The sequence below is a fragment of the Myotis lucifugus genome, unplaced genomic scaffold (genome assembly GCF_000147115.1).
Source record: "Myotis lucifugus unplaced genomic scaffold, Myoluc2.0 scaffold_7, whole genome shotgun sequence".
Taxonomy (NCBI): Eukaryota; Metazoa; Chordata; class Mammalia; order Chiroptera; family Vespertilionidae; genus Myotis; species Myotis lucifugus.
Genome location: NW_005871055.1, coordinates 4,414,261 through 4,437,393, shown reverse-complemented (window position 1 = coordinate 4,437,393; position 23,133 = coordinate 4,414,261). Strand labels below are relative to the sequence as shown.

Genomic DNA, 23,133 nt, shown 5'->3' with positions numbered 1-23,133 from the left:
CCTCAACTCAGATCCCATAGTTCTAATATTACCCCATTCCCAATGGTAAACAAAATGTCAATACTGAGACTTCTTTTTTTTAATTAAATCTTTATTGTTCAGATTATTACACTGGTTCCTCTTTTTTCCCACCATAACTCCCCTCCACCCAGTTCCCACCCCACCCTTCGTCCTCACTCCCCACCCACTGTCCTCATCCATAGGTGCACGATTATTGTCCAATCTCTTCCTGCACCCCCCACACCCCTTTCCTCCCCCCAAGAATAGTCAGTCCATTCCCTTTCTATGTCCCTGATTCTATTATAATCACCAGTTCATACTGTTCATCAGATTATTTATTCACTTGTTGATAGATGTGTATTTGTTGTTCATAATTTGTATCTTTACCTTTTTCTTCTTCTTCCTCTTCTTAAAGGATACCTTTCAGCATTTCATATAATACTGGTTTGGTGGTGATGAACTCCTTTAGCTTTTTCTTACCTGTGAAGCTCTTTATCTGACCTTCACTTCTGAATGATAGCTTTGCTGGATAAAGTAATCTTGGTTGTAGGTTCTTGGTATTCATCACTTTGAATATTTCTTGCCACTCCCTTCTGGCCTGCATAGTTTCTATTGAGAAATCAGCTGACAGTCATATGGGTACTCCCTTGTAGGTAATTGACTTTCTTTCTCTTGCTGCTTTTAGGATACTCTCTTTGTCTTTTGCTCTTGGCATTTTAATTATGATGTGTCTTGGTGTGGTCCTCTTTGGATTCCTTTTGTTTGGGGTTCTATGCGCTTCCTGGACTTGGAAGTCTATTTCTTTCACCAGGTAGGGGAAGTTTTCTGTCATTATTTCTTCAAATAGGTTTTCAATATCTTGCTCTCTCTCTTCTTCTGGCACCCCTATAATTCGGATGTTGGTACGCTTGAAGCTGTCCCAGAGGCTCCTTACACTATCTTCGTATTTTTGGATTCTTTTTTCATTTTGCTTTTCCGGTTGGGTATTTTTTGCTTCTTCGTATTTCAAATCTTTGACTTGATTCTTGCGATCCTCTGGTCTGCTGTTGGGTGTCTGTATAATATTCTTTATTTCAGTCAGTGTATGCTTAATTTCTAGTTGGTCCTTTATCACAACATCGAGGGTCTCACTAGATTTCTTGAGGATCTCACTACATTTATCAGCAGTTTCTAGAAAATTCTTGAAAAGCTAGAAAGTGTGGTTTTGAACTCTATATCCAGTAGTTTGCTTTCCTCCATTTCTGTCATTTGTGTCCTGTTTCTTTGTCTCGGCATTTTTTATGCTTCGCTGTGTCGATAGAGTGGCTTTCTGTGCTAATTGTCCCAATTACCTGAGGTAGACACTCTTGGTGCACCCCCTTGTGGGCTTTGTGCACAGTCTTGTTGTAGTTAAGCCTTGATTGTTGTAGATAAAACTGGGAGGATTTGACCTCCAGGCCAATTGGCTCTTGGAGGCACTCGCGGCGATTGCCAGGACCTCTGAAGGCAGGACTGAGAGCAGCCATACTGCTCGCTCGCTCGGCCCACCCTGTTGATCCCCTGGGACCCCGCCCCGCCCAAGCCATGCACGGAGGCTTTTGCATATGAAAGGCCGGCCCTTTGTAATCTGAAAATAACTTAACAAACTGCAGCTGCCCCAAGGCCCCAGGGCAACTTGCATTGCTTTACAGCTGGCTTCTGCTGGGTAGCCTCAGGCAAAGGCTAGATTAGCACCTCCTTAGATCCAAGAGCCAGTGTACCCAGTGGTCAGAGTGGGACCATCCAATTACAACTCCTCAGATCTATAAGGGATACACTCAGGGGGCAGACTCAGTGAGCACCAAAGCCCCACTGAAGCAAGTCTTGCCCCGTAAGGGTGTCTTCAGCACAGAAGTTCTCCCACCATAGACACAGCTGATTCTCACAGCCAATACTGAGACTTCTTATGAATGTGGCTTCTTAGTGCAGTGAGACCACAATGTCTGACCAAAAAATTGGTCATCAATGCATCCTTTGGACTGATGTGTGACCAAAAAGGAGAACTGTGGGTGAAAAAAAGGGGGTTCTATGGGAAGTAACCTCACAGGGTGATCTGAGCATTAATTCCTAACTAGGCAGGTTATGATGGATAGTTACATCCCAGGCCAACCTGTCCATTGTTCTTGTGCATCTAGGGTAACACACTTTTGAAATACCAGAAGTAATACACGTCAAAGAGGCTATTAAAGAGAGCACATGCCCTTGTTAACTATCCTATAATCCCAAACCCTGCCTTCATTTCTCCAATCTTCCTTAATTTCAAGTGCATAAAAGAAGCTACAAAACTGTTACTTTCTGGAGCATTTGAGATCTTGCTCCCCAGCATATGTCATCAGTTTGGCTCAAATAAACTCATAAAGATTCTCTAAAATATTAATTTTTCTATGGTTTATAAATAAGAAAACTAAGGCAGAGAAATTGATTTTAATGATAAATTAGGCGTTATGATCTTGAATCATTTCAAGAGGCAGGTATTCAATAGGAACAATAGATGTTAGCAGAGAACAAAAATAGCTCTCGTACTAGATAGTAATTAATTGAAAATATCACCTTTCTTGCTGAGTAATCACCTCAATTTTATTTTTTAAAAGAATTACATGGCATCCTTGATACTATTGGGCATGCCTAAGATGTGATAGAACTTACTTTAGAGTCACCATTCTAAGTACATGGTAGCCACATGAAGTTGTGTATCATTCAAACCATTGGATTGGTAGATTGAAGAGGTGTAATAAATTGAAATTCAAAGCTTCTCATTGGATGGGAATAAATCCAGGTTTACAAACCACATCTTGCCAATGCTTATTTTAATGAAACAGTAGCAGTTTGTTAAGATGGGCATGAACAATGTGAAGATGGGTAGAAGCCATAATCACTAAGGTGAAAACTACTATTGGGGCAGACATTTACAGAGCCAAGGAAAGCGAACACTATCTCTAAAACATTGGATCAAAAAGGCAACGTGAGACAAGGCTGGTCAGGCACAGTCATAAAGCCTACAAAGTAAAGAGATGTTCTCTGATAGAGTGGTCCAGAACTGAGATTCACTGTACAGAAAAAAAAATTGTGAATATTGCCCATTGGGGAGAACCTGAGCTACAAGGAAGCCAGTCAACTAAACTTCATTTGGGGAGATAAGTAAGATAAATAGTGACTTTCTGATAATCTGAAAGGACTCCACTACAGGCCCATTTGAGCAGAAGAATGGACACATTCTAGCCAGACTCTGCTTTGGTGTTCTGAAATGTTTGGAGGTAAACAGAAAAAAGTTGCTTTGAGATTTGGTTTCATCACAGAAATATTGCTATGTGGATAGCTAAAGGGCAGACATTTTAGTTAGCTACATATTTATGTCACTGAATTTATTTTATATGGTGAGGATCTCTTGTCTGATGGAAAAAATTTTCCACTATCTCTTAGGCTCCTCTAGTTGAGGACTAGAGATTTGTGGAGAGCATGGAAACAATTTGCTTATTATCCACATATCCTTGAGATATTGAAACTTAAGCTTCCATTTAAATTAAATGTATTCTCAATTGTCAACAATTTGTTCTTAGACAGTTCCATATTCAAAGGGTTACTGTTTCTTGCATGGAAGAATCAAAGAAATAAAAGAGGGCACCATAAAAGGTCCAAACTTCACACTAGATACACTGACAAACAGACCATATAGGGTTTGGCAGGTGATGCGAACTGTGAAAGAATTCACAACTGAGAGAAGAGATAGATGCTAGAGAGGGAGCTTATTTTACTTTCCCCAAAGGGAAACGGTCTGTGCATTGCTAATAAATACAGGGGCAAGAATCAAAAGGCAGCTTCCTCCTTTAAAGGGTAACAGCTGCGATTGCAGGTGATAAAGAAGGGAGGAAGATTTGGGGCTGAGACAGTCCAGCAGATGTGCTAGGGAGGGGGCTTATCAGTATATTTGCCAAGCCTATAAAACATGCTTACAGCAAAAGTTATGAAGAGTTCAAAAGAGGCTTGTTTGAAGGGAAAAGAGGAAGGGAACTTTCTACTAACTACAGACTCCCTGGTGCTAATTATCCCTGAGTTGTAAAAACAGTGGGGAGGAGAGGTATGCAAGAATGTAGCCTTGAGAGTAACTTATCTTGTCTTGCAGTTTGAACAGAGGGGCTGTTTGAATCAGAGGAGCTAACAGTCTTGGGGTTTAATTACCAAGTGCTTCTCATAAATTGTGGAAGGCCACAGCAAGGAAAAAGAAGGGCCTTTTTCCTGTCCTTACATCAAAGGCCTTTCTCATAACATATAATGCTAGAATATCCATGAACAGAAACAGTTTTAAAAATTTTCTAAATTTATACCTAAATAAAAATAATTATTTAAATTCAATTGTTAGATTAAATCTACTTACAAGTCAAACTTCTCACATCACTCATCTAAGTGCAGCATGTTTTACCATCCAGTTTTGGATTGGTGCAAGTGCACTTAAAATATATATGAATGTTATGTTTTTGCATTTTTAAGAATGCAGAGATGGCATAGAATTTTATAAAGAATGTGATGTAGACGCGCCCTTTGCAACTTTATTTGATGTTTTATTGTTATTTGTTTTTGTTAGAAATGTGCTTTGAAAAATCTAATTTCATACATATTAAAATTAGATTTTGTTATATATAAATTGTGACCAGTTAAATTTATCTTTCCATAGAATTAAAAAGACAAATGCTTTTCCTTTGCTGCCTCAACACGCTCTAGATCTTCTTTCATGAGCAGCATACCATTATTTCCTTTGGCCTTCCCTGACTATTGTAGTTTGGGTGCACTCCTTTACCAGTCTCATGGTGAATAGATTCTTGCTTTTTTTCTCCCTCTTCCATACTTTTTCTTCCTCTCTGAATATATTTCACAGATGACTGTCTTCCAAAATAACATCAGTTAATTTTTTAACTTAAAAAAATCATACTTAGCCCTGAGTCTGCCCTCTCCATTGATGTGTAGTGTGTGGAAGAGGCTGTGCAGGGACTGATAAGCCCCATTTGTGAAGTCTCTTCAGTAGGGGGCCAGGCACTCACTGCAGATGGGCTGTTTATTCAGCCAGCACTGGCCCTCGCTGGGTTGAGAGTTGACCCACCTTCTCAGAGGGCTCTGAAACCAAGCCAGGAGACAGCTCTACTTCCGTGCCTGTGATTAGATGTTGTTCTTTGTTGGTTGTTTTTGAATAAACAGTTTTTCTTTAGAAGGCTCCCTCAGTTTACTATTATGGTTTTCACTCCTTTTCCCTTTTTGCAGAATCTGATGATCTCCGTGGGGACCCTGCACTCAGCCTTCAAAGTGCACCTGCCCCCCAGGATGCTCGTAATTCAGTAGTAGATGCTGGTGGCCTTGAAAGCATCACCCAGTGTCCCCAACGGCTTCCTCAGATGATGGCTGCAGGTAAATGTCAGTGGCCAGCCCAGGACATAGGCATTTTGAGTTCTTAGTGGAAAAGCTTGCCCAGGCATGAAACTATGCATGGAACCCAGAACCTGGGCTCCTTAAAGAAATCAGGCTGTGGAACAAGTGAACATCAAAGAACATTAAGTCAAATTTGACATATTTTGTGGTGTGTATGTGTTGTTGTTGTTTTAGCTCTGTGCTATTTGTAGTATCATTTATTTGTTTATTTTGCTTTAGTGAAAGCTTGCTTATAAGAAATATTTTGGAGAAGTCACATTTTCTTAATGCAATGCTGTAAAGAGTTTATAAAGGAGGAAATCTGTTACAAGGTAACAATAAGTTCAGTCAGGACCATTTTCATGACTTACAACTATTCTAGAGATTCTATTAGTTGAAAGGTGTGCCTGCTCCAGAATTTATGTGTTTTCCATCTACCAAGCCAATTGACTTGTGTTACCACGAGAATATTCCTGCTTTGTCTGGAAACCTTGGAACTGAACTGATGTTTCACTAGGAGAAGAAAGCGATTCTTCGTTTTTCCAGAAGTACTTTCTTAATGGCATTCTGTGTATAATATAAACTACATGTCATTGTTTCCTCCCAGAATGTATTCAGAAACTCTTTATACTTATGTCTGAAGGAAACATTGCTATAGATTATGTGCTTTTTGTGTGTGTGTGGTTTGGGAAAATGCTAAATGAAGCCTCACATCTCTAGAAACCTGGTTTCCTTTAAAACAAATAACCTTGCCTGTTGACTCTCAGTCATTGTTTATTTTTTTCCTGCAGCCGCGGATGGTTTGGGGAGTATAGCGATAGACACAACCCAGCTCAACATGTCCGTGACAGATCCCACAGCCTGGGCCACCGCCATGAATAATCTGGGCATGGTTCCCGTGGGGTTGCCTGGACAGCAGCTTGTGTCTGGTAAGCTCTCTCCTGGGTTTGAAGCAGCAGTGCCAAAGGGTGGAGGTGACAGGTGCCCAGTAATCTCTCCGCACGCAAGTGTTGAGCATGGCCAGTGATTTATGACTGGGGCATGTTTGGCAGGTTGTGCTTGAGATTCTTTTCCTCATCACCTTGCTCTTTTGCCTAATAGCCATTCTCAGAAAAAAGGCCGTATGCAGCATCTATCATCTGCAGCATTGCAACATCAACTCCATATTTTTTAAAATTGGTAAACAGAGGGCTAAGATTTGCTTTCCAATTTGCAAAACTCTGTCACATGCCTTATGACACTTGACTCCACAGTCTTCTCTTTGACACAGATGGATACTTATTGTTGTTGCTCTTGTTAATGTTCTCATTTTAAAAACAGGGAAGCAGAGAAACAATGTTTAGGTTACTTTTCCAGCATTGAAGTGGCAGAGCTAGAAATCCATTCAGTTCCACCTTTTCTTTCCACCGCACTTTGGAATCAAAATAGAATGCATTCAATAGGGAAAATGTTTAGAAATGTCACAAAGCAGGAAGTCACCATTTACTTTGATACATGTTTATTGAGATTTTCTATGTGCGCTCTCACAAGAGCTTTGAGAAATGAAAGATACACCTATACAAGTGTCCTTGAGGAGCATGTCTCCCTAAATTGAAAAACACAGCAGTAACAACAAAACCCAGCATAAATATAATGTGTAGAATCAGTTGTTAAGTAGTGGTTCATGCTAGGAATGTAGTAATTTCCAGAAAGATGTATTACTGAGGCTCTGAGGAAGATGTTATCAGGAAGATGGGAGTTGAGCTGTCTGGAAAGATACATAGGATTTGTATGAATTCACTCCTTCCTTCATTCCTTCATTCACTCAACACATATTTATTGAGACACTATCCTGGTGCAGGGACTCCAGCAGTAAACAAAACAGGCATGGTCCTTGCCCTTCCAGAATGTGCAATAGAGAGGTGACAGTCAATTATAATACTACGTTCCATGCCTACAGGCCTGTGTAGTTTGTGCTGAATTGACTAAGCATTTAGTTTCTTTCTTTTTTCTTTTTGGTCAATATTGGCCATAGATGTGAAAGTCTAAACTAGCTATAGTAAATTATACATAATTTTATGCATATGTGTACATATATGTACACACATATGTATACATTTACACACATATAAAAATATATAAAATTCTTAAATATAACAAGAATGAACACAAGAGAGGATGGGAGATGGGGAAAGTGAGAGACAGCAAAAGGAAAGTCAAAAATTGAGTTATAAAACATTATACTTAAGATATTTATAAAATTCTCCAAAATGTTATAAAAGTCATACAATTGAAGATTAGTCTGCTATGGGATGTGTGTATATGCACATGAATGACATTTCTGATGCTTTAAATGTGTGTTTATTCAGACTCCTTTTTCCCAAAGCTAATCTAGACAGATACTTGCTTCTAACAACTTGAGAATAAAGATTTGTATTTTTCTACCCACATTCTTCCTCATTTTCTATCCACATAATTGAAATATTCATGTAACAGAAATTACTTTACTTTTGTCTCCACCTCCCACTTCTCTCAGAAAATGTTGGGTGGCTTCCAGAGTGAGCCACACCTCAACAATTCATTATTTTTTCTTATTATTTTGAGTCTTCTGACATTTTAACCATGACCAATTCATGATTTTCTCAGCAACTTACCATGTAAAGGATTACAGCCCTACTCATTATAGAAGATTTACCATATCTGTCCTGAATTACGTTCTGTATCTCCTTATTAGCCAAACTGCCTTTCATGGTCTTCCTAAGAATCCCTTCTTTATCTTCCAACTGCGCTTTGTTCTCAGGGCTGGCTGCCAGCAGCGGGGTATGCAGTATCTCAGGGTCAGGCTCTGTTTTATTTTATTAGTGTTCATGTATTTTCTTACAGGCTTTTTTTTCCTGTACAAATATTTTAATCATATTAGATATAAGATTTTCTATATGCATTTTAATACCTTGTTCTAAATTATTTTCCATTTTACAGTTTTATATTTAAAAATTATAAAACTCCATTGAATAAATATTTCCTACTTTATTTAATTATTCTAATTTTACATGTAAGCTGATTCCATTTTTTCCCCTCTGACTAGTCAAATTTCTTTGGAGACCTTAATTTCTTCAAGCCTATAAAAGCATTTCATCTTTTCTGTACAATGATGATTGTATCTCTTTCATGGGACTATTGTGAGATTTAAATATGGTGAATTGCATAAAATACAGCTGTTTGTTTTTTTCCCGGCATAGTCAGAGAGCCACAGAGTGTTGCTTCTCTCTCAGTTTTCATACCACCACCTCTGGAATTCTTCAGTGTGGCTGTAGAATGTTAGAGGCCGTCTTTAATGTCTCAGAAGGGATTTTAAGATTATTTAGTGTAACCTTCCTTCCAAGAAATCTCCTCTAAAATATCTCTGACAGGATTATGGAGAGGCTGGATTTTATGAGCACTTGGCTTTCTCTCAAAGTTTCTGATATTTCTAAATGACCAACTACTCTTCCCCTATTAGTTAAAATTAAACTGACACTAAACCCATTCCTTACTACTTTTTCTGTTTACTAAAATTATTAGCAAAGCAAGGTGTATAGTTTCAAATTCTCTGATTTTAGCAAAGTGATTTTTCAGGACATCAGATCACTTATTACATGCCTTTCTGAGCTGTAATTGTAAGCTCCCACAATTCCACCTCTTCCATTTTCCTCCCACTTCATCATCCAGATGTTCCCCTCTACAATCCCATTTCCACTTTCAGGAACTTCCCTTTTACTTACTTCAATATGCAGCACTTGAGATCATTACGTTGAGTTTATTTATTTTATCCAAAATATATCATTATATTAAATCCCATACTCCAAAGTCTTGGTTTATCTATAAGATATTTACCTCCTATGTTATTGTTTTGTGTTTATTTTATTCCCCATACTTTTCGTTTTGTAGAATTATTTTTATTGTTGTTGATTTGTTCTCATGACTTTGTGCATTGGCATTATCAATTTATGGTTGTTGGCATCAATTCAACATCAATAGGCTTCCCCAATTTGAGGTTCAGTGGAGAAGGAAACTTTACTCAGTGCAAACTGCTTAATTGTGATTCAGCACAGCTGTGAAAACAGCTTGGCTGTTAGGAGGCCCTGGGACCAGGCCCCTCTCCAGCTAGATAGCTCTGCTCTGCTCTGCTCCCTCTGTTCTGTACAGGTCTGCTCTGCCCTATGCTGGTTTGCTCTGCTCTGCTGTGTGAGACATCTCTGGTGTTTCATCTTTGGTGTTTCAGCTCCAGCCAGGGAAACACAGTTTTTAGTCTCCGGTGGAAAGGGAAAGCACACTCCCAGAGCCAGAGGGGAGCTGACTTATATAGATAAAGGTTCTGCCCCTGGTTGCTGATTGGTTTGTCCTCGTGCAAACTAGGACTCCAAATCCTTGAAGTTTGATTGATGCAAAAGGCATTCTCCTGATTGGTCAGAATAGAACTGCTCTGAGTGGTCAGTGTAGCTCTGATTGGATGGAGACCACCTCAATCCTATTGATTGAAATAGGATTCTGTAACTCCTTTATAAAGGCTGGGTCAGCTGGCAGAAACAGTGCAGGCAGGCAGTTCAGTGCAGGCTTCTCACTGAAGTGCGGTTTTCATGAGAGGCCCCTGTGTAGAAATGGCTGCTGGATTCTGTTTTTTAAATTTTAGCCAATTAGCCACCAGGAGCTCTTCTTAGCAGGTATCTTCTTTCTCGGGGTCCAGAGTGTAGATCCAGGTTTTCTAAACTGCTCTGTGGGAACATCTGTGTCCCACAGTTGTTGTTAGGTAGGGCAGGTGTCATATAAGCATTTACATCAGGGGTCCTCAAACTTTTTAAACAGGGGGCCAGTTCACTGTCCCTCAGACCATTGGAGGGCCGGACTATAGTTAAAAAAAACAACTATGAACAAATTCCTATGCACACTGCACATATCTTATTTTGAAGTAAAAAAACAAAACAGGAACAAATACAATATTTGTATTTGCATGTGGCCCGCGGGCCGTAGTTTGAGGACCCCTGATTTACATGGTCTAACAACTGTGGTAAACTTTGTGTTTAACTCAAGCAATTTGCTTTCTTTGTGTGTTTCCTGAGAGCCTTTACTATGCTAATGTGTAAAGTGTAGTTTCCAAAGTCATATCTAGTATGTAGGATTCCCCAAACTTAAGTCAGCCTTTAAAAAAAATCTGTTAGCATCTCAGGAGACACTAGAATATAGCCATCTACCAAATTTTCCCACCAGCAGTGGAGATGCTTTTCCAGTACCATCTATCTTTCTCTGCCATAAGTGATATCTTCCCTGTGATCTAGTTTACAATTTTGTTTGTTTATGTTTTCACTGAACAGTGTCACTCCATGATCTCACATTTCAAAATAACCCTCTTGTGGTCAGGGGTTGCCTGAAGCCCTCCCAGTTTTCTAGGACCTGCACTCTCACTTTCCAGGAGCCCCCACCTCTGGGGTCATAAGCTGACATCCAGAATATTGCATCCTGAGTTTTGAAACCATCTGTGGAACCAGCTGCTCCCTTCCTATATACCCTGGCTTCTTTTCCAAAGCTATAATCATCAACTGGAAGAGTTGAAAAGCAGCTGAGTCTCCAGGTTTTAACTTCTTGTCCAGGCATGCATGGGAACTGTAATGCTTTCTGGATAATACCCTGGCCATGAGACTTTTTGAAAATTTTTTTTCCCTAATGTCAGCAATTCCCCCTTAGTTGTTATTGGCTTTAAGTTGACATATCTTTTACCCCAAGTTTCTAGGCATGCCATTTGTTATATTTCAAATACATGTTCTGAACAAGCATCACACCTCCCTATTAGCTATGAAAGGCTATAAACAAAACAGTGCCACATGCCTTATCAGGGACTAGCATGGAACCAAGAAAAGAATATCTTGTAGATGTGAACACTCTGAATTGTCCTTTGGCTCATACCTTGCTGTTTCTTCTTCAGAAGTCCTGAGTTTACTATCACTGCTTCTGTGCCCTGCCACTCTGAGGAGAGGTTAGCTTTGTAACTCATGGGGGAGGGGAAGGTTAACATGAGTTACAGTCTCCCCTTTACCCTCTCCCATTCACTGATGCATTTTTATTCCTCTCTGCTTCCTTGAATATTTTTTTTAGTTTCCTTCTTGGGTTGTTTAATCCTCCCAGGAACACCTTGATCCTCTTTAATATGCCAGATTTGAAGAGGCATTTGTTAAATTCTGTCATCTCCTAAAGCATCACTCTTTTAACTGGGATTTATTGAGCCAGATGTTGTGCTGAATACAGGAATATGAGACATACACCTTACTTTCATGTTTTAGAGTCTACTGGGAGACATAGAGAAGGGTAAATAAGCAAAATACAAATCAACATGATAAGTGGTTCTGCCACTAACAGATAAAGGTGCTGTAGGATGTCACTGGAGAGTGTTAAGCAGGGGAGTAGTATGATTAGAGCTGTATTTTTATCAAGCACTTTTGTAAGTCCTGCAGATAACTAATGGGAGTGTGGAAAGGTTGGTCGCAAGGAGATGGGATGGGGGCTGTAGCAGTTACTCAGATAAGAGAAAATAATGGCAGTAATGGCAATAATGATCATGGCAATGGAGATGGAGAGAAGTGAAGGGACCCGTGAGACACTGAATTATAGAAATAGCAGGAATTAATGAACGAGTCCACACAGAATGTAAAGAGAGTGGAGAACCTACAATGACTCCTGGGTTTCTAGCTTTGGAAATTGTGTAAGCGGTGGGGTCTATAACTGAGATGGGGAAGGCTAGAAGAAAAAAAAGGGTTGGGGAAGGTGGTTTCTTTTTGGATGTGTTGAATTCGAATAGCCAGTTGAAAGAAAACATGCGGTAGGCAGTCACATTTAGGTTCTAGGACTCACAAAAGAAGGGTGGATTGAGATGCAACTTTAACAGCCTCAGCATATGGGCAGTCACTGACACCTTGTGCCTTTCTCCCCTGGCAACACTTTTGCTGTGAAATTATAAATAGACCCCTAGCTGCTCACTCAAGTGTCAGCCCAACCTCCAGTTGTGTCTCCACATATTTTTTTCTCTACATCCTCTCTTTTATCCCACTAGATTCCTGTCCATTGCCGGGCTGCAAGGTCTGAACTGAGGGGAAAAAAGTCCTAGATAAAACAAATATAATCTAGGATTCTACACTGAAACCATTTCATCAGCTCACAGATATTTAGATGGACTGTCTGTTGATAAACCATCCCACATACTTGTTTTCAAAATGAAAATGATACTCAAACCAGCAAACTTCCTTTCTTCAGTCCTCTCAGATATTAATGGTGACATACTCTGACACTGGAGTGATTCAGGGGCTGCAGATAGCCTGGTTTACAGCTGTTGAGCTCTCTATAAGATAATGCTCAGAGTCCTCTTTTGTTTTTATTTTCCATTTGTTGAAAGATTTCTCATTATCAAGTGTCAGAAAACAAATAGGCTGTTGACTTATGTTTCACAATTTATGTACCTGATTTCCTATATTCTTGACAGTTCTGTTACACTTTCCAGAGTTATTTACCCTTTTCTCCCCAGGACATTAGGACAAGTACATTGGTATATTTATTCATTCGCCAAAGTGTTACTGGAAGTTCAAAATATACAGTGTATTTTACAAGGCACTAGAGAAATAGCAATTTACACAACAGACAGGTGATACTCCTGTGGAGAATACATATTTCTAAAGAAACAGATGTTATTCAAATAACTGTGCAGATGATTATTTAATTATAATTGTGGGGTATTACAAAAAAGGGCCCCGGTGTGGTAGGGACGACCCCGGTGAGGTTGAAACAGCCCCCGTGAGGTAGGGACGACCCCAGTCAGGTCGAAACGGCCCCGGTGTGGTAGGGACGACCCCGGTGAGGTTGAAACGGCCCCCGTGAGGTAGGGACGACCCTGGTCAGGTTGAAACGGCCCCGGTGTGGTAGGGACGACCCGGTGAGGTTGAAACAGCCCCCGTGAGGTAGGGACGACCCCGGTCAGGTCGAAACGGCCCCGGTGTGGTAGGGACGACCCCGGTGAGGTTGAAACAGCCCCCGTGAGGTAGGGACGACCCCGGTCAGGTCGAAACGGCCCCGGTGTGGTAGGGACGACCCCGGTGAGGTTGAAACGGCCCCCGTGAGGTAGGGACGACCCCAGTCAGGTCGAAACGGCCCCGGTGTGGTAGGGACGACCCCGGTGAGGTTGAAACGGCCCCCGTGAGGTAGGGACGACCCCGGTCAGGTCGACACGGCCCCGGTGTGGTAGGGACGACCCCGGTGAGGTTGAAAGAGGGCCTGGGTGGGGTGAGGCTAGTAGATTGGCTGGGGCCAGATCATGCCTGCCACAGTAAAGAGGACAGATATTGTTTGCAAAGTTTGGAAAGATTATAAGTGGAGAAGTAAGCTCTAACTGACTTAATTTTGTTTTAATTACTTGAGTTGTTTTATAGGGCTGGACTGAAGAATGGCAAGAAAGGAGTCTGGGAGTCCATCTAGAGGGCTGATGGAAGTCCAGAAAGAGATTATGGAGTAGAGGGCCTAGCTATGTCCACATGGGACTGGAACATGGAGCACCTACTATGTGTCAGGCATTGCCAAGGTTCTGGGGACACAAACATCCTCCTGGAGTGTCATTCTCGTGCTGCGTTTACGATGTGTATGTCTACAGTGTTTCTAGAGATAAGAGAATTTGGAGAAAATTGTTTCCAAAAAATATTTGCTTCGGCCTGTACTGTGTAGCACACAAGGTCATGGACATCACTTAAACCAAATCAAGGCTCCGCCAGTAACTTTTCATGGGTGACCACAGCCTATATATCCTTGTTGGCTAGAGAGGTTATATAATGAAAGTCCTTTTTAAATGCTTACATAATATAATATAGTCTTCTGAAATATAGTTATTTTGTCTTCCGTGGAATGTAGAATATACATTTCACTTCTCTGAGTTTGTCTGTAAAGAGGGAGATAATATCAATATCAGAGAATGATTGCAGCTTTCAGAATTGGTCATATAAAGTGTGGGACATACTGGAGGAACCCAAGCATTTTCGTTTTCTTTGCTATCCCTGAAGAGTTTAAGAAGGAATAGGGAAGGGGAGTAGGGGGACTTTGGATGACTCCCTATTTTAAAGGAAGAAAAAGGAAAGACTTGGCTCCTGTGAAAAATGATTCCTTTGTCCGAACTTTTTCCCTGTTCTAGGAGCAGTGCCAACCATTCCCTTCCAGAGCCACGTGGAGGCGTCCACTGCACCCAGGGCCTGCCCGTCAGCTGTAGCTCTGGGACAGCATTACTCAGTGTTTTCCATAAGTCACTGGTCAACTGGTACTGGACTGTAGATTTCAGGGCCTATTTCAGACCTTCAAAAACACGAGGTCCTGGAGACTACAACTAAAGCCTAAGACGGTGGCTCCCTAACGCTGATTTAAGTGATGTCAGTTACTTCCTTCAGAGGCTGAGCTGGTGGGAAGTAACAACAGCAACAAAAATAGCCCATTTGGCTTGGGAATGGGTGGGGAAGCTTGCCTCATGCTACATTTCTGTAGTCTTAACTACAATGCAGTTTTACAACTGAAAATGTTTTTTAAAGCAGCTAAGCCTAAAGCAAAAAGTACCTAAAAGGTAACTGCAGATGCAAATGTAAAAAGCATACGTTAAGTATCTACTATGCTCAAGCAATCGGTAAAATCTCATTTAATCAGGTTTTATCTTGGAAAAGGATGTCCTGGACATCAAGACACACAAGCTTGAACTGTAATCAACTATATTTTCCTCCTCATCAGGGACATTTGCTTGCTGCCATAGAAGAAACATTTTGACCTTGAAGCTTTACTTCTGAAAGTTGATGCTTGTGGGGCAAAGGGACACTTTATCCTTAAGGGAAAGGCGAAATACTGTAGTCTTCAAATTCATAAATCTTTCAGACCATAAGGGCATCTTTAAAGAAATATTCCTCATTTCACGGGATGGGACTCTTGTGGCCTCCATCAGTTAATGCTTCCTGGTCATGTATTCCATCTCAGCAGGAAAACTAGGCCTCGATGCCCTAACGTGAGGTGACTAAAGTCTCCACAGGGGACCTTCTCACAGAGTGAATCATTGCTGATGAGGTTCTAACCAGAGACATTTCCATGAGCTGTGAAATCACTCAAAAATGTTCATTTTGTATTTTCAAAACTTAGTGGCCTCTCTCTTGGAAACCGTGTATTTGAGAACATCTTTTGAATTTGTTCATCCCCAGCTGTGAGAAAATACTGCCTAGTCATGGGTAGGAAAAAAGCAATTTAGAAAAATAATAGAGGAAGACGATGCTTTCATCCTTGTCTGGATCTCTGTGTCATCTTGCTGGGACTGGGCCAGGAGAGGGGCAGGCCAGAGTCTCCGTAGGAGCGAGGGGAAGAGCCCAGTGTGTGCAGCAGGCCCTGACTGACCAGCAAAGACCGAGAAGGGCACGGAGGTACAGAAAAAGCCAATCAGTAACAAAGGAGGAAGCAGAGCGCCAGAGACAAGAAACATGGTTATTCCTTCTCTGTTCTGTCCCATGGTGGCTAAGGGACCAGGGCCTAGTCACACAGATTTCAAGGGCTTTGCTATACCTACCTGCCAAATGAGGGTGTCAGGTTCCCTTAAAGCACTGAAATTCTGTGATTTAGGAAAATCATAGAAATCAAATCATAAGACATTACTACGCACAATGCTAGAGTGGGCAGCACCCAGTTAATGCCTTAAATAAAGCAAGAGAGGCACTTTTAGCAGGAACCACTGGAAGAGTATCTCTATAATTAAGATAATCTTTTTGGTGGTGGTTGTGTTTTTGTTTGTTTGTGTATTTGTTCTAATAGATCCAGAGAGCACCTGCAGAGTTCATCACACAGGTAGCCATGTGAGTGACGTGGGAGAATCGTGGTGAGGAACTTAAATCTTTCTAGTCTTTGAAGAATCAAGTTACAAGAGAAGGAAGGACATATTACTGCTCATTTGACACAGCAGTGGTTATTCCTGCTGAGTAACCAATAGTTAAAGGCAAATATAAAATGAGCATCAGTGTAGATGCTAGAAACTGGAGGGTCTCAGTTCATGCACTCTTTTTTAAAAAAATATATTTTATTGATTTTTTACAGAGAGGAAGGGAGAAGGATAGAGAGTCAGAAACATTGATGAGAGAGAAACATCAATCAGCCGCCTCCTGCACACCCCCCACTGGGGATGTGCCCGCAAACAATGCACATGCCCTTGACTGGAATTGAACCTGGGACCCTTCAGTCCGCAGGCCAACGCTCTATCCACTGAGCCAAACCGGTCAGGGCTGTTCATGCACTCTTAAGAAGGGTGTGAGCAGAGCGTTTTGTATTCCATTTTTTCCCATCATTGGAAAATACGGTACAGACCACCTAAAATTCTAAATACGTAGCCTTGCTTGTTTTTATTTGTAATTGCCTTCATCATGGCTATATCTGGTTTTTGAATTTAGAGTTCCTTAAAGAAAATTATGAGCTCTGTTAAAATATGAGTAAGAAGGAACCAGAGATGTACATTTCCTCATACCTCCTTTGCAAAGCTCTTGCTATACTCAAGCCCATGTTTGAACTGCGGGAAAGAGCCGCAGCATCTGTGCCACACCTGGACAGTCTGTGTGCCTGGCTCCTTCCCTGGACGCATAAACTCAGTGGTCTGTTTTAAATGGCCTCCTGCTGGGCCCCATGTTTAGCAAGGAAAAGTAAATAAGGCCATGCTTGTTCCAGTTGTTAATGAGAATCTGAAAACAAGACTTGGGGCAAAAAAATAACTGAAGTATGGATGATTAAGAATTTATTGTAATGTAGTATCCATTGATATTACCAACTCAGTAGAAATAATAAGACTTGGGAGTTAGAGAGGACTTTAGATAGTAATTTCTCATAGGTACTTAGTGTTTAATTTTTCTAAGCAATTTCAGATACAATATTTCATTTAAAACTTGGTGATATCCTCCCGGTGGCAAATGTCTCTTAATACTATTCCCATGCTCATGGCAGAAGTTGCTTACCTTTCCTACTGAAGTCCACAGCTGGCAGCTCAAAGAACATGTAAGTTACTTGTTCCCAGATACTTGTTCTTCCAGCCAAATGCATGTCAAGGGAACTACTGCTGTGTTTTAGCTAAAAATTATTTTTTTCCATCAGCAATTCAAAAACATACAATGCCTCATATTATTTTTCTTAATCTTTGTGATCCACCTTTATATATGAATTACTTATAATGACTAATTCAAAATATCAGAAATACCTGCAGAGCTGTGCCTGAGTTTGCCTCAAACTCTTTGGTACCAACTTATAATGGCCATGATAGGGGACCATCCATTCTAGCAACCTCACACTAGTATTTTTTGGTCTAAGGACAGAAAAAAAGAACACAGAAAAGGGTTTTTTTAAAAATACTTCTTAATAGAATCATTCATTTTACACTTTGAATGAAAAAAACAAATTTGTAAAGAAATTATAGCTTTTAAGGAAAAACATATTTTAATGTGTATAGATAAAGCAAGCCAAAATGTACAGAAAATATTGAAACTAAAATTTTATTCTGAAGAAAAACAAATGGATTTTTGAATTAATATTATACCTCCCCCATACACACTTTTAGGGATGCCATAGTATTTCTATTGTCATAGTTTGACAATATCCATCTTTCCATCCTTTTATCCTCCCTTTCTCCCTTTCCTACATCCCTCCCTCTCATCCTACCTCCCTTCCTTTCTTCCTTCCATACTTGTTGATTAGCTTTCATTGTGAAGAACTAAAATTATTTCTTTCTCAGTTCATACTCTGATGGTGAAGACAAATAGTGAGCAAATTAATAAGTATATCATTAAAAATTATAATTATTACTATGAAGTAAATAATAGGATGTTGCAATGATAGAGCATAAAGGGGAAAATCTGCCATTTCCCTCTGTCCCACCATAGAAGAAGAGCAGCTGTGACTTTAATACGGCTAGGATTAAAGCCACTGCCTGGAGTTCCTATTCCATGTCTTCACAGTCTAACCCAGCATCAGGCTAGCCCAACTTGTGTTCCCTGCTGCAGTCCATCAGTCCATTGTGTGTGGGGTCCACAGGGCCACATGGCTATAGAGGGAACATGGGTGAATGAAAGTGAACAGGAGTAAAACCAAAGAAACCAGAAAGCCAAGAGCACCAAGAGGGAGAGCTCCATTGTCTAGGGCAGGGGTGGGGAATGTCTGGCCTGAGGGCTGTATAAGGCTTTGAAATCATTTGGTCTGTTCCTGCCAAGGCAATTGCTGGCAGGAGTTGAAATTCAATAAATCTAGGAGTTTTTTTCATAGCAACATACATTCTTATTGAGTGCGTTAAGTCAATGATGTTATAAATATCCAAATAGCCTTGGCAGGAAAAAGATTCCCCACCCCTGGTCTAGGCGGATTCTGTATTCCCAAATTTTCTCGGACTTGCGGTGACCCTGCCCACTCTGGCCAATGATCTCTGTTCTCAGGTTTGACTGGCAGCAAGCAGCTTCCCTCTGTCAACCCTGCTCACTGCACATGAACCCAGCTTCCCCTTTGTTTGGTGCTTTCCCCAGTGAACTGCAGGGAAGGGACAGGTGGTTCCCTGGGGAGTGTAAAACTGCAGCTTCCTGGTGAAGCTGCCCAAATGACATGCCTATAATGTCTGGCCTCCCTTTTGCTCTTTTCTATTATTAATAACTAGCTAATTACAATGGTAATGATCAGATAAATGAGCCACTTCCATAAATGAGGAGGATTTTAAAACTCAAAATGAAATACATTATTGACTGACACAGTCTTATATTTGCCAAAATTGTTATATATATTTATTTTATAATATATATATGTATATATATATATATATATAAAATGACTGAATTTTTGCAGACAATTTTCCTTATAAATAATAGAACAATTATAATATGTGTCCACTGAAGTTATTATTGGACACAGCCATCTGGTGCAACACTTCTCCCTTTTGAGTAATCTCTCCTTCTATAGAGTAATTTTATATGTCTAAAGCTCATTTATATGCCTTGATTTCTTATCTTTGTGCTGTAACACATTCTAAATATTTACTTTGGTTAATGAGTTGATTATATTAAAACCCACTGGAGTCTACATGGCTTTTAGAAGTGATGAAAATTATTCTCTTGCTGTGAAATAATAATGCCTCACCTCCCTGTTTGGACCTTTTCTCCAAGTATATGCAATGCTTGTGAAGACTAGATCTCTCACAATCCTCACCTCCTTGTAAGCATTCACATTGCATCTTCTATATGTATACAAGTTATTTTTGTTTGTTTTTTCACACTTGCTAAGTCAGAGGAACAACAAATCATTTATCTCCCTCCCTTCCCTCCAAAAGGAGTGGGAGTAGTGTTATCTGTTGTTCCACAGAAAAAATAGGCCAGCCATTATTTCCCCAGACCCCAGTGGTTTGCCTCCTTGAATGGAGTCCTACATCTAAACAAAGAGGGGTGTTTTTTTGTTTTTTTCACATAAACGGATGACTATATTAGCCTTGTGAAAGTCCCACCATCTGCATCATGGAACACTAGTAAAATATTTGACTTAACTTGCTAGGCATATAAAATTAGGGCTAGTAAGGGTAAATCCTTTAATCTCTATGACCTTCGGGTTCTACATTAGAAAATGGGCCTATCAATAATATCTATTGTGCTATCCTTTTTTCAAGGATCAAATGTTTAAAAAAGGAAATTAAGAGATGCCTTGGGATCTTTTACACATTATAAGCGTTTTAACTATATAATCATTTCCCTTCTCTAAGTTTCTAAGACTGAATCAGAGAAGTATAGATTTAAAAATTTTATATTGCCAAATTGTTCTGTACAAAATTGAACCCATTTTACACTCACACCAATGGTAGATATTTAAAATCATTTTAACCTTTACTGTCTCCATAGTGAAAAATGATCTTACCCATCTATTTGCTTTACTTTGGCGACTCTGTTGTTAGTCTTTGAGCTCTTCCTGATTTCCACATAGTATAAACAACTCTGCAGTTCTTAACTTTGACATTTTTCCCCATTTAAAATATGTCTTTAAGGTCAGTTTCCAAGTCAACAAATGATATGATCATTTCAGCTACTCCTGAGACATCACAAAATTATTTTCAAAAGAGTTTTACAATTTATACTATCATCAGAGATGCCGGAATATCTTCTCTTTAGCATACTTGCTAACTCTGGGGGGTATTTCAAATAATTTGCTAATTTAGTAAGCAAAAGCTATGTCTTCTTTTTATTGCCCACGAGCCATAATTTAAAGGGCCCCCTAATGGTCCTGCAGCCAGATGGAAGGCTGGCAGTGACACCAGAGGTTTGTTTTCTGTTCTTTCACCTGCTAGTTAATAATTAGGCAATATTTCCAGACTCACAGTTGGATCAGATTGAACTGGTCTTGCTGAGCTGTTAATGATTCAGAACACCTTCCCCTAGCTCTCTACTTGCCTAAATTCTTCCAGCTCCTGTGAGGGCACCTCAAGTCCCACTTCATAGTTCTACTGCATAGCCTTCCCTGGTAGCTCTGGCTAACTTCACTGACGCCCTTTGCTCCCCACATCCAGGCAATTATCGTCTTACCATATGGTTTGACCCTGGGCTATAGTCAATTCGTTTCCATTATTTTCCCTGATGGTAGGATTTTGAAAGATGGATATACTCCACCTGCCAGGTGATGTTCACCCCGTGCCTTTCCTCTTTAGCAGGTTTTTGCTGTTTGTGAGCAGAGACACTTTCTTGCCCGGTACTAACCGCACTTAAGTGCAAAATTAATACTGTCGGTCGTACTGGACTAAATCCCTTATCAAACAGATTTTACTCCAAAGCGTAATGGAGCACACGAAAGCCTGCTCTTCCCTCACATCACATCTCCAACTCTGAACAGGCAAATGCAATTTATTATTATGCTTTGTTTTCAGACATTGTTATTTTCATATCAGTCTTATTTGTTCTTTGTCTTTTCTTGTGTTTGTGTTTGTTTCTTTTTTCTGATTTTTTCCAGTGAGTAAGATCTGTTTCTCCTCTAACAAAATACCTTAAGCCTTCAAACACAGTGGGTCAAATTTCTTCTCCATTTACATCAGCTCTCTTAAGAGACACAATCCTGCCCTAACCAGTTTGGCTCAGTGGATAGAGTGTAGGTCTGCAGACTGAAGGGTCCCAGGATTGATTCTGGTCAAGGGCATGTACCTTGGTTATGGGCTCATCCTGATTGGGGGGTGTGCAGGAGGCAGGTAATCCATGTTTCTCTCTCATCGATGTTTCTGACTCTCTATCCTTCTCCCTTCCTCTCTGTAAAAAAATCAATTTATATATATATATATATCTACTCTAATAAAAGAGAAACATGGTAATTAGCGTACGACCGCTACCCTTCCCATTGGCTAATTATCGAGATATGCAAATTAATCACCAGCCAAGATGGCGGTTGCTGCTGCCCAGGCCTAACGCCTCGGCCAGAGGCTTTAGGCCCAGGCAGGGGCGGAGCCCAAGATCGAGGGGCGGCTGCAGCTGGTGGGGTCCCCTGCCCAGGCCTAATGCCTTGGCAAGAGGCGTTAGGCCCGGGCAGGGGCAGAGCCCGCAATCGTGGGGCGGTGCAGCTGGGGGGGTCCCCTGCCCAGGCCTAATGCCTGAGGCGTTAGGCCTGGGCAGGGGGTGCCAGCGATCATGGGGATCAGGGGCAGAGTCGCCGATGGTGGGAGCTTGGGTTCCCCTGTCCAGGCCTAATGCCTTGGCCACAGGGGTTAGGCCTGGGATGGGGTGGAGCAGGAGATCCCTTGGAGAGCTGTGGGTCCCCTGCCCAGGCCTAATGCCTGGGTGAAAGGCATTAGGGTGGAACCGGCAATCACAGGGAGCAGGGGCCGAGTTGACGATGGTGGGGAGCTGGGGGTCCCTTGCCCAGGCCTAATGCCTTGGCCAGAGGTGTTAGGCCTGAGCATGGGCAGAGCCAGCGATCGTGAGCAGGGGCGGCGTGTGCGATCGTAGGGAGCTGGGGGTCCCCTGCCCACCCTGATCTGGGACACCCTTCAGGGCAAACCGACTGGCTCCCACCCGTGCACCAGGCTTCTATCCTATATAATAAAAGGGTAATGTGCACATGCAATTTTTTTTTCAAATATATTTTATTGATTTTTTACAGAGAGGAAGGGAGAGGGATAGAGAGTTAGAAACATCGATGAGAGAGAAACTTCGATCAGCTGCCTCCTGCACACCCCCTACTGGGGATGTGTACGCAACCAGAGTACATGCCCTTGACGGAATCAAACCTGGGACCCTTCAGTCCGCAGGCCGACGCTCTATCCACTGAGCCAAACCCGTTAGGGCGGTAATGTGCAAATTGACCCTGGGAATGACTGGTCACTATGACACACACTGACCACCAGGGGGCAGATGCTCAATGCAGAAGCTGCCCCCTGGTAGTCAGTGCACTCCCACAGGGGGAGCTCTGCTCAGCCACAAGCCAGGCTGACGGCATCACAGCGGCGATGGTTGGAGCCTCTCCTGCCTCCTCAGCAGCTTTATGGATGTTCAACTGCAGCTTCGGCCCGCTGACAAGTGGACATCCCCCAAGGGATGTATCACTGCCAGCTTAGGCACAATCCCCCGGGAAGCAGGCCTAAGCCAGCAGGTGGACATCCCCCGAGGGGTCCCAGACTGCGAGAGGGCACAGGCTGGGCTGAGGGACCTCCGAGTGCACAAATTTTTGTGCACCGGGCCTCTAGTG

General features: G+C 41.4%; 1 protein-coding gene across 1 annotated transcript in view; it reads left to right on the top strand.

Annotated features, from left to right (window-relative positions):
- Positions 1-5,275: 5,275 nt before the first annotated feature.
- Positions 5,276-23,133, top strand: part of ENOX1 (ecto-NOX disulfide-thiol exchanger 1) — a 215,958-nt gene continuing 198,100 nt past the window's right edge. Inside the window, exons 1-2 of the mRNA XM_023747906.1 lie at positions 5,276-5,412; positions 6,204-6,341. Of these exons, the coding sequence (XP_023603674.1) occupies positions 5,400-5,412; positions 6,204-6,341 (151 nt within the window). The 5' untranslated portion in view covers positions 5,276-5,399. The remainder of the gene's footprint in view (positions 5,413-6,203; positions 6,342-23,133) is intronic.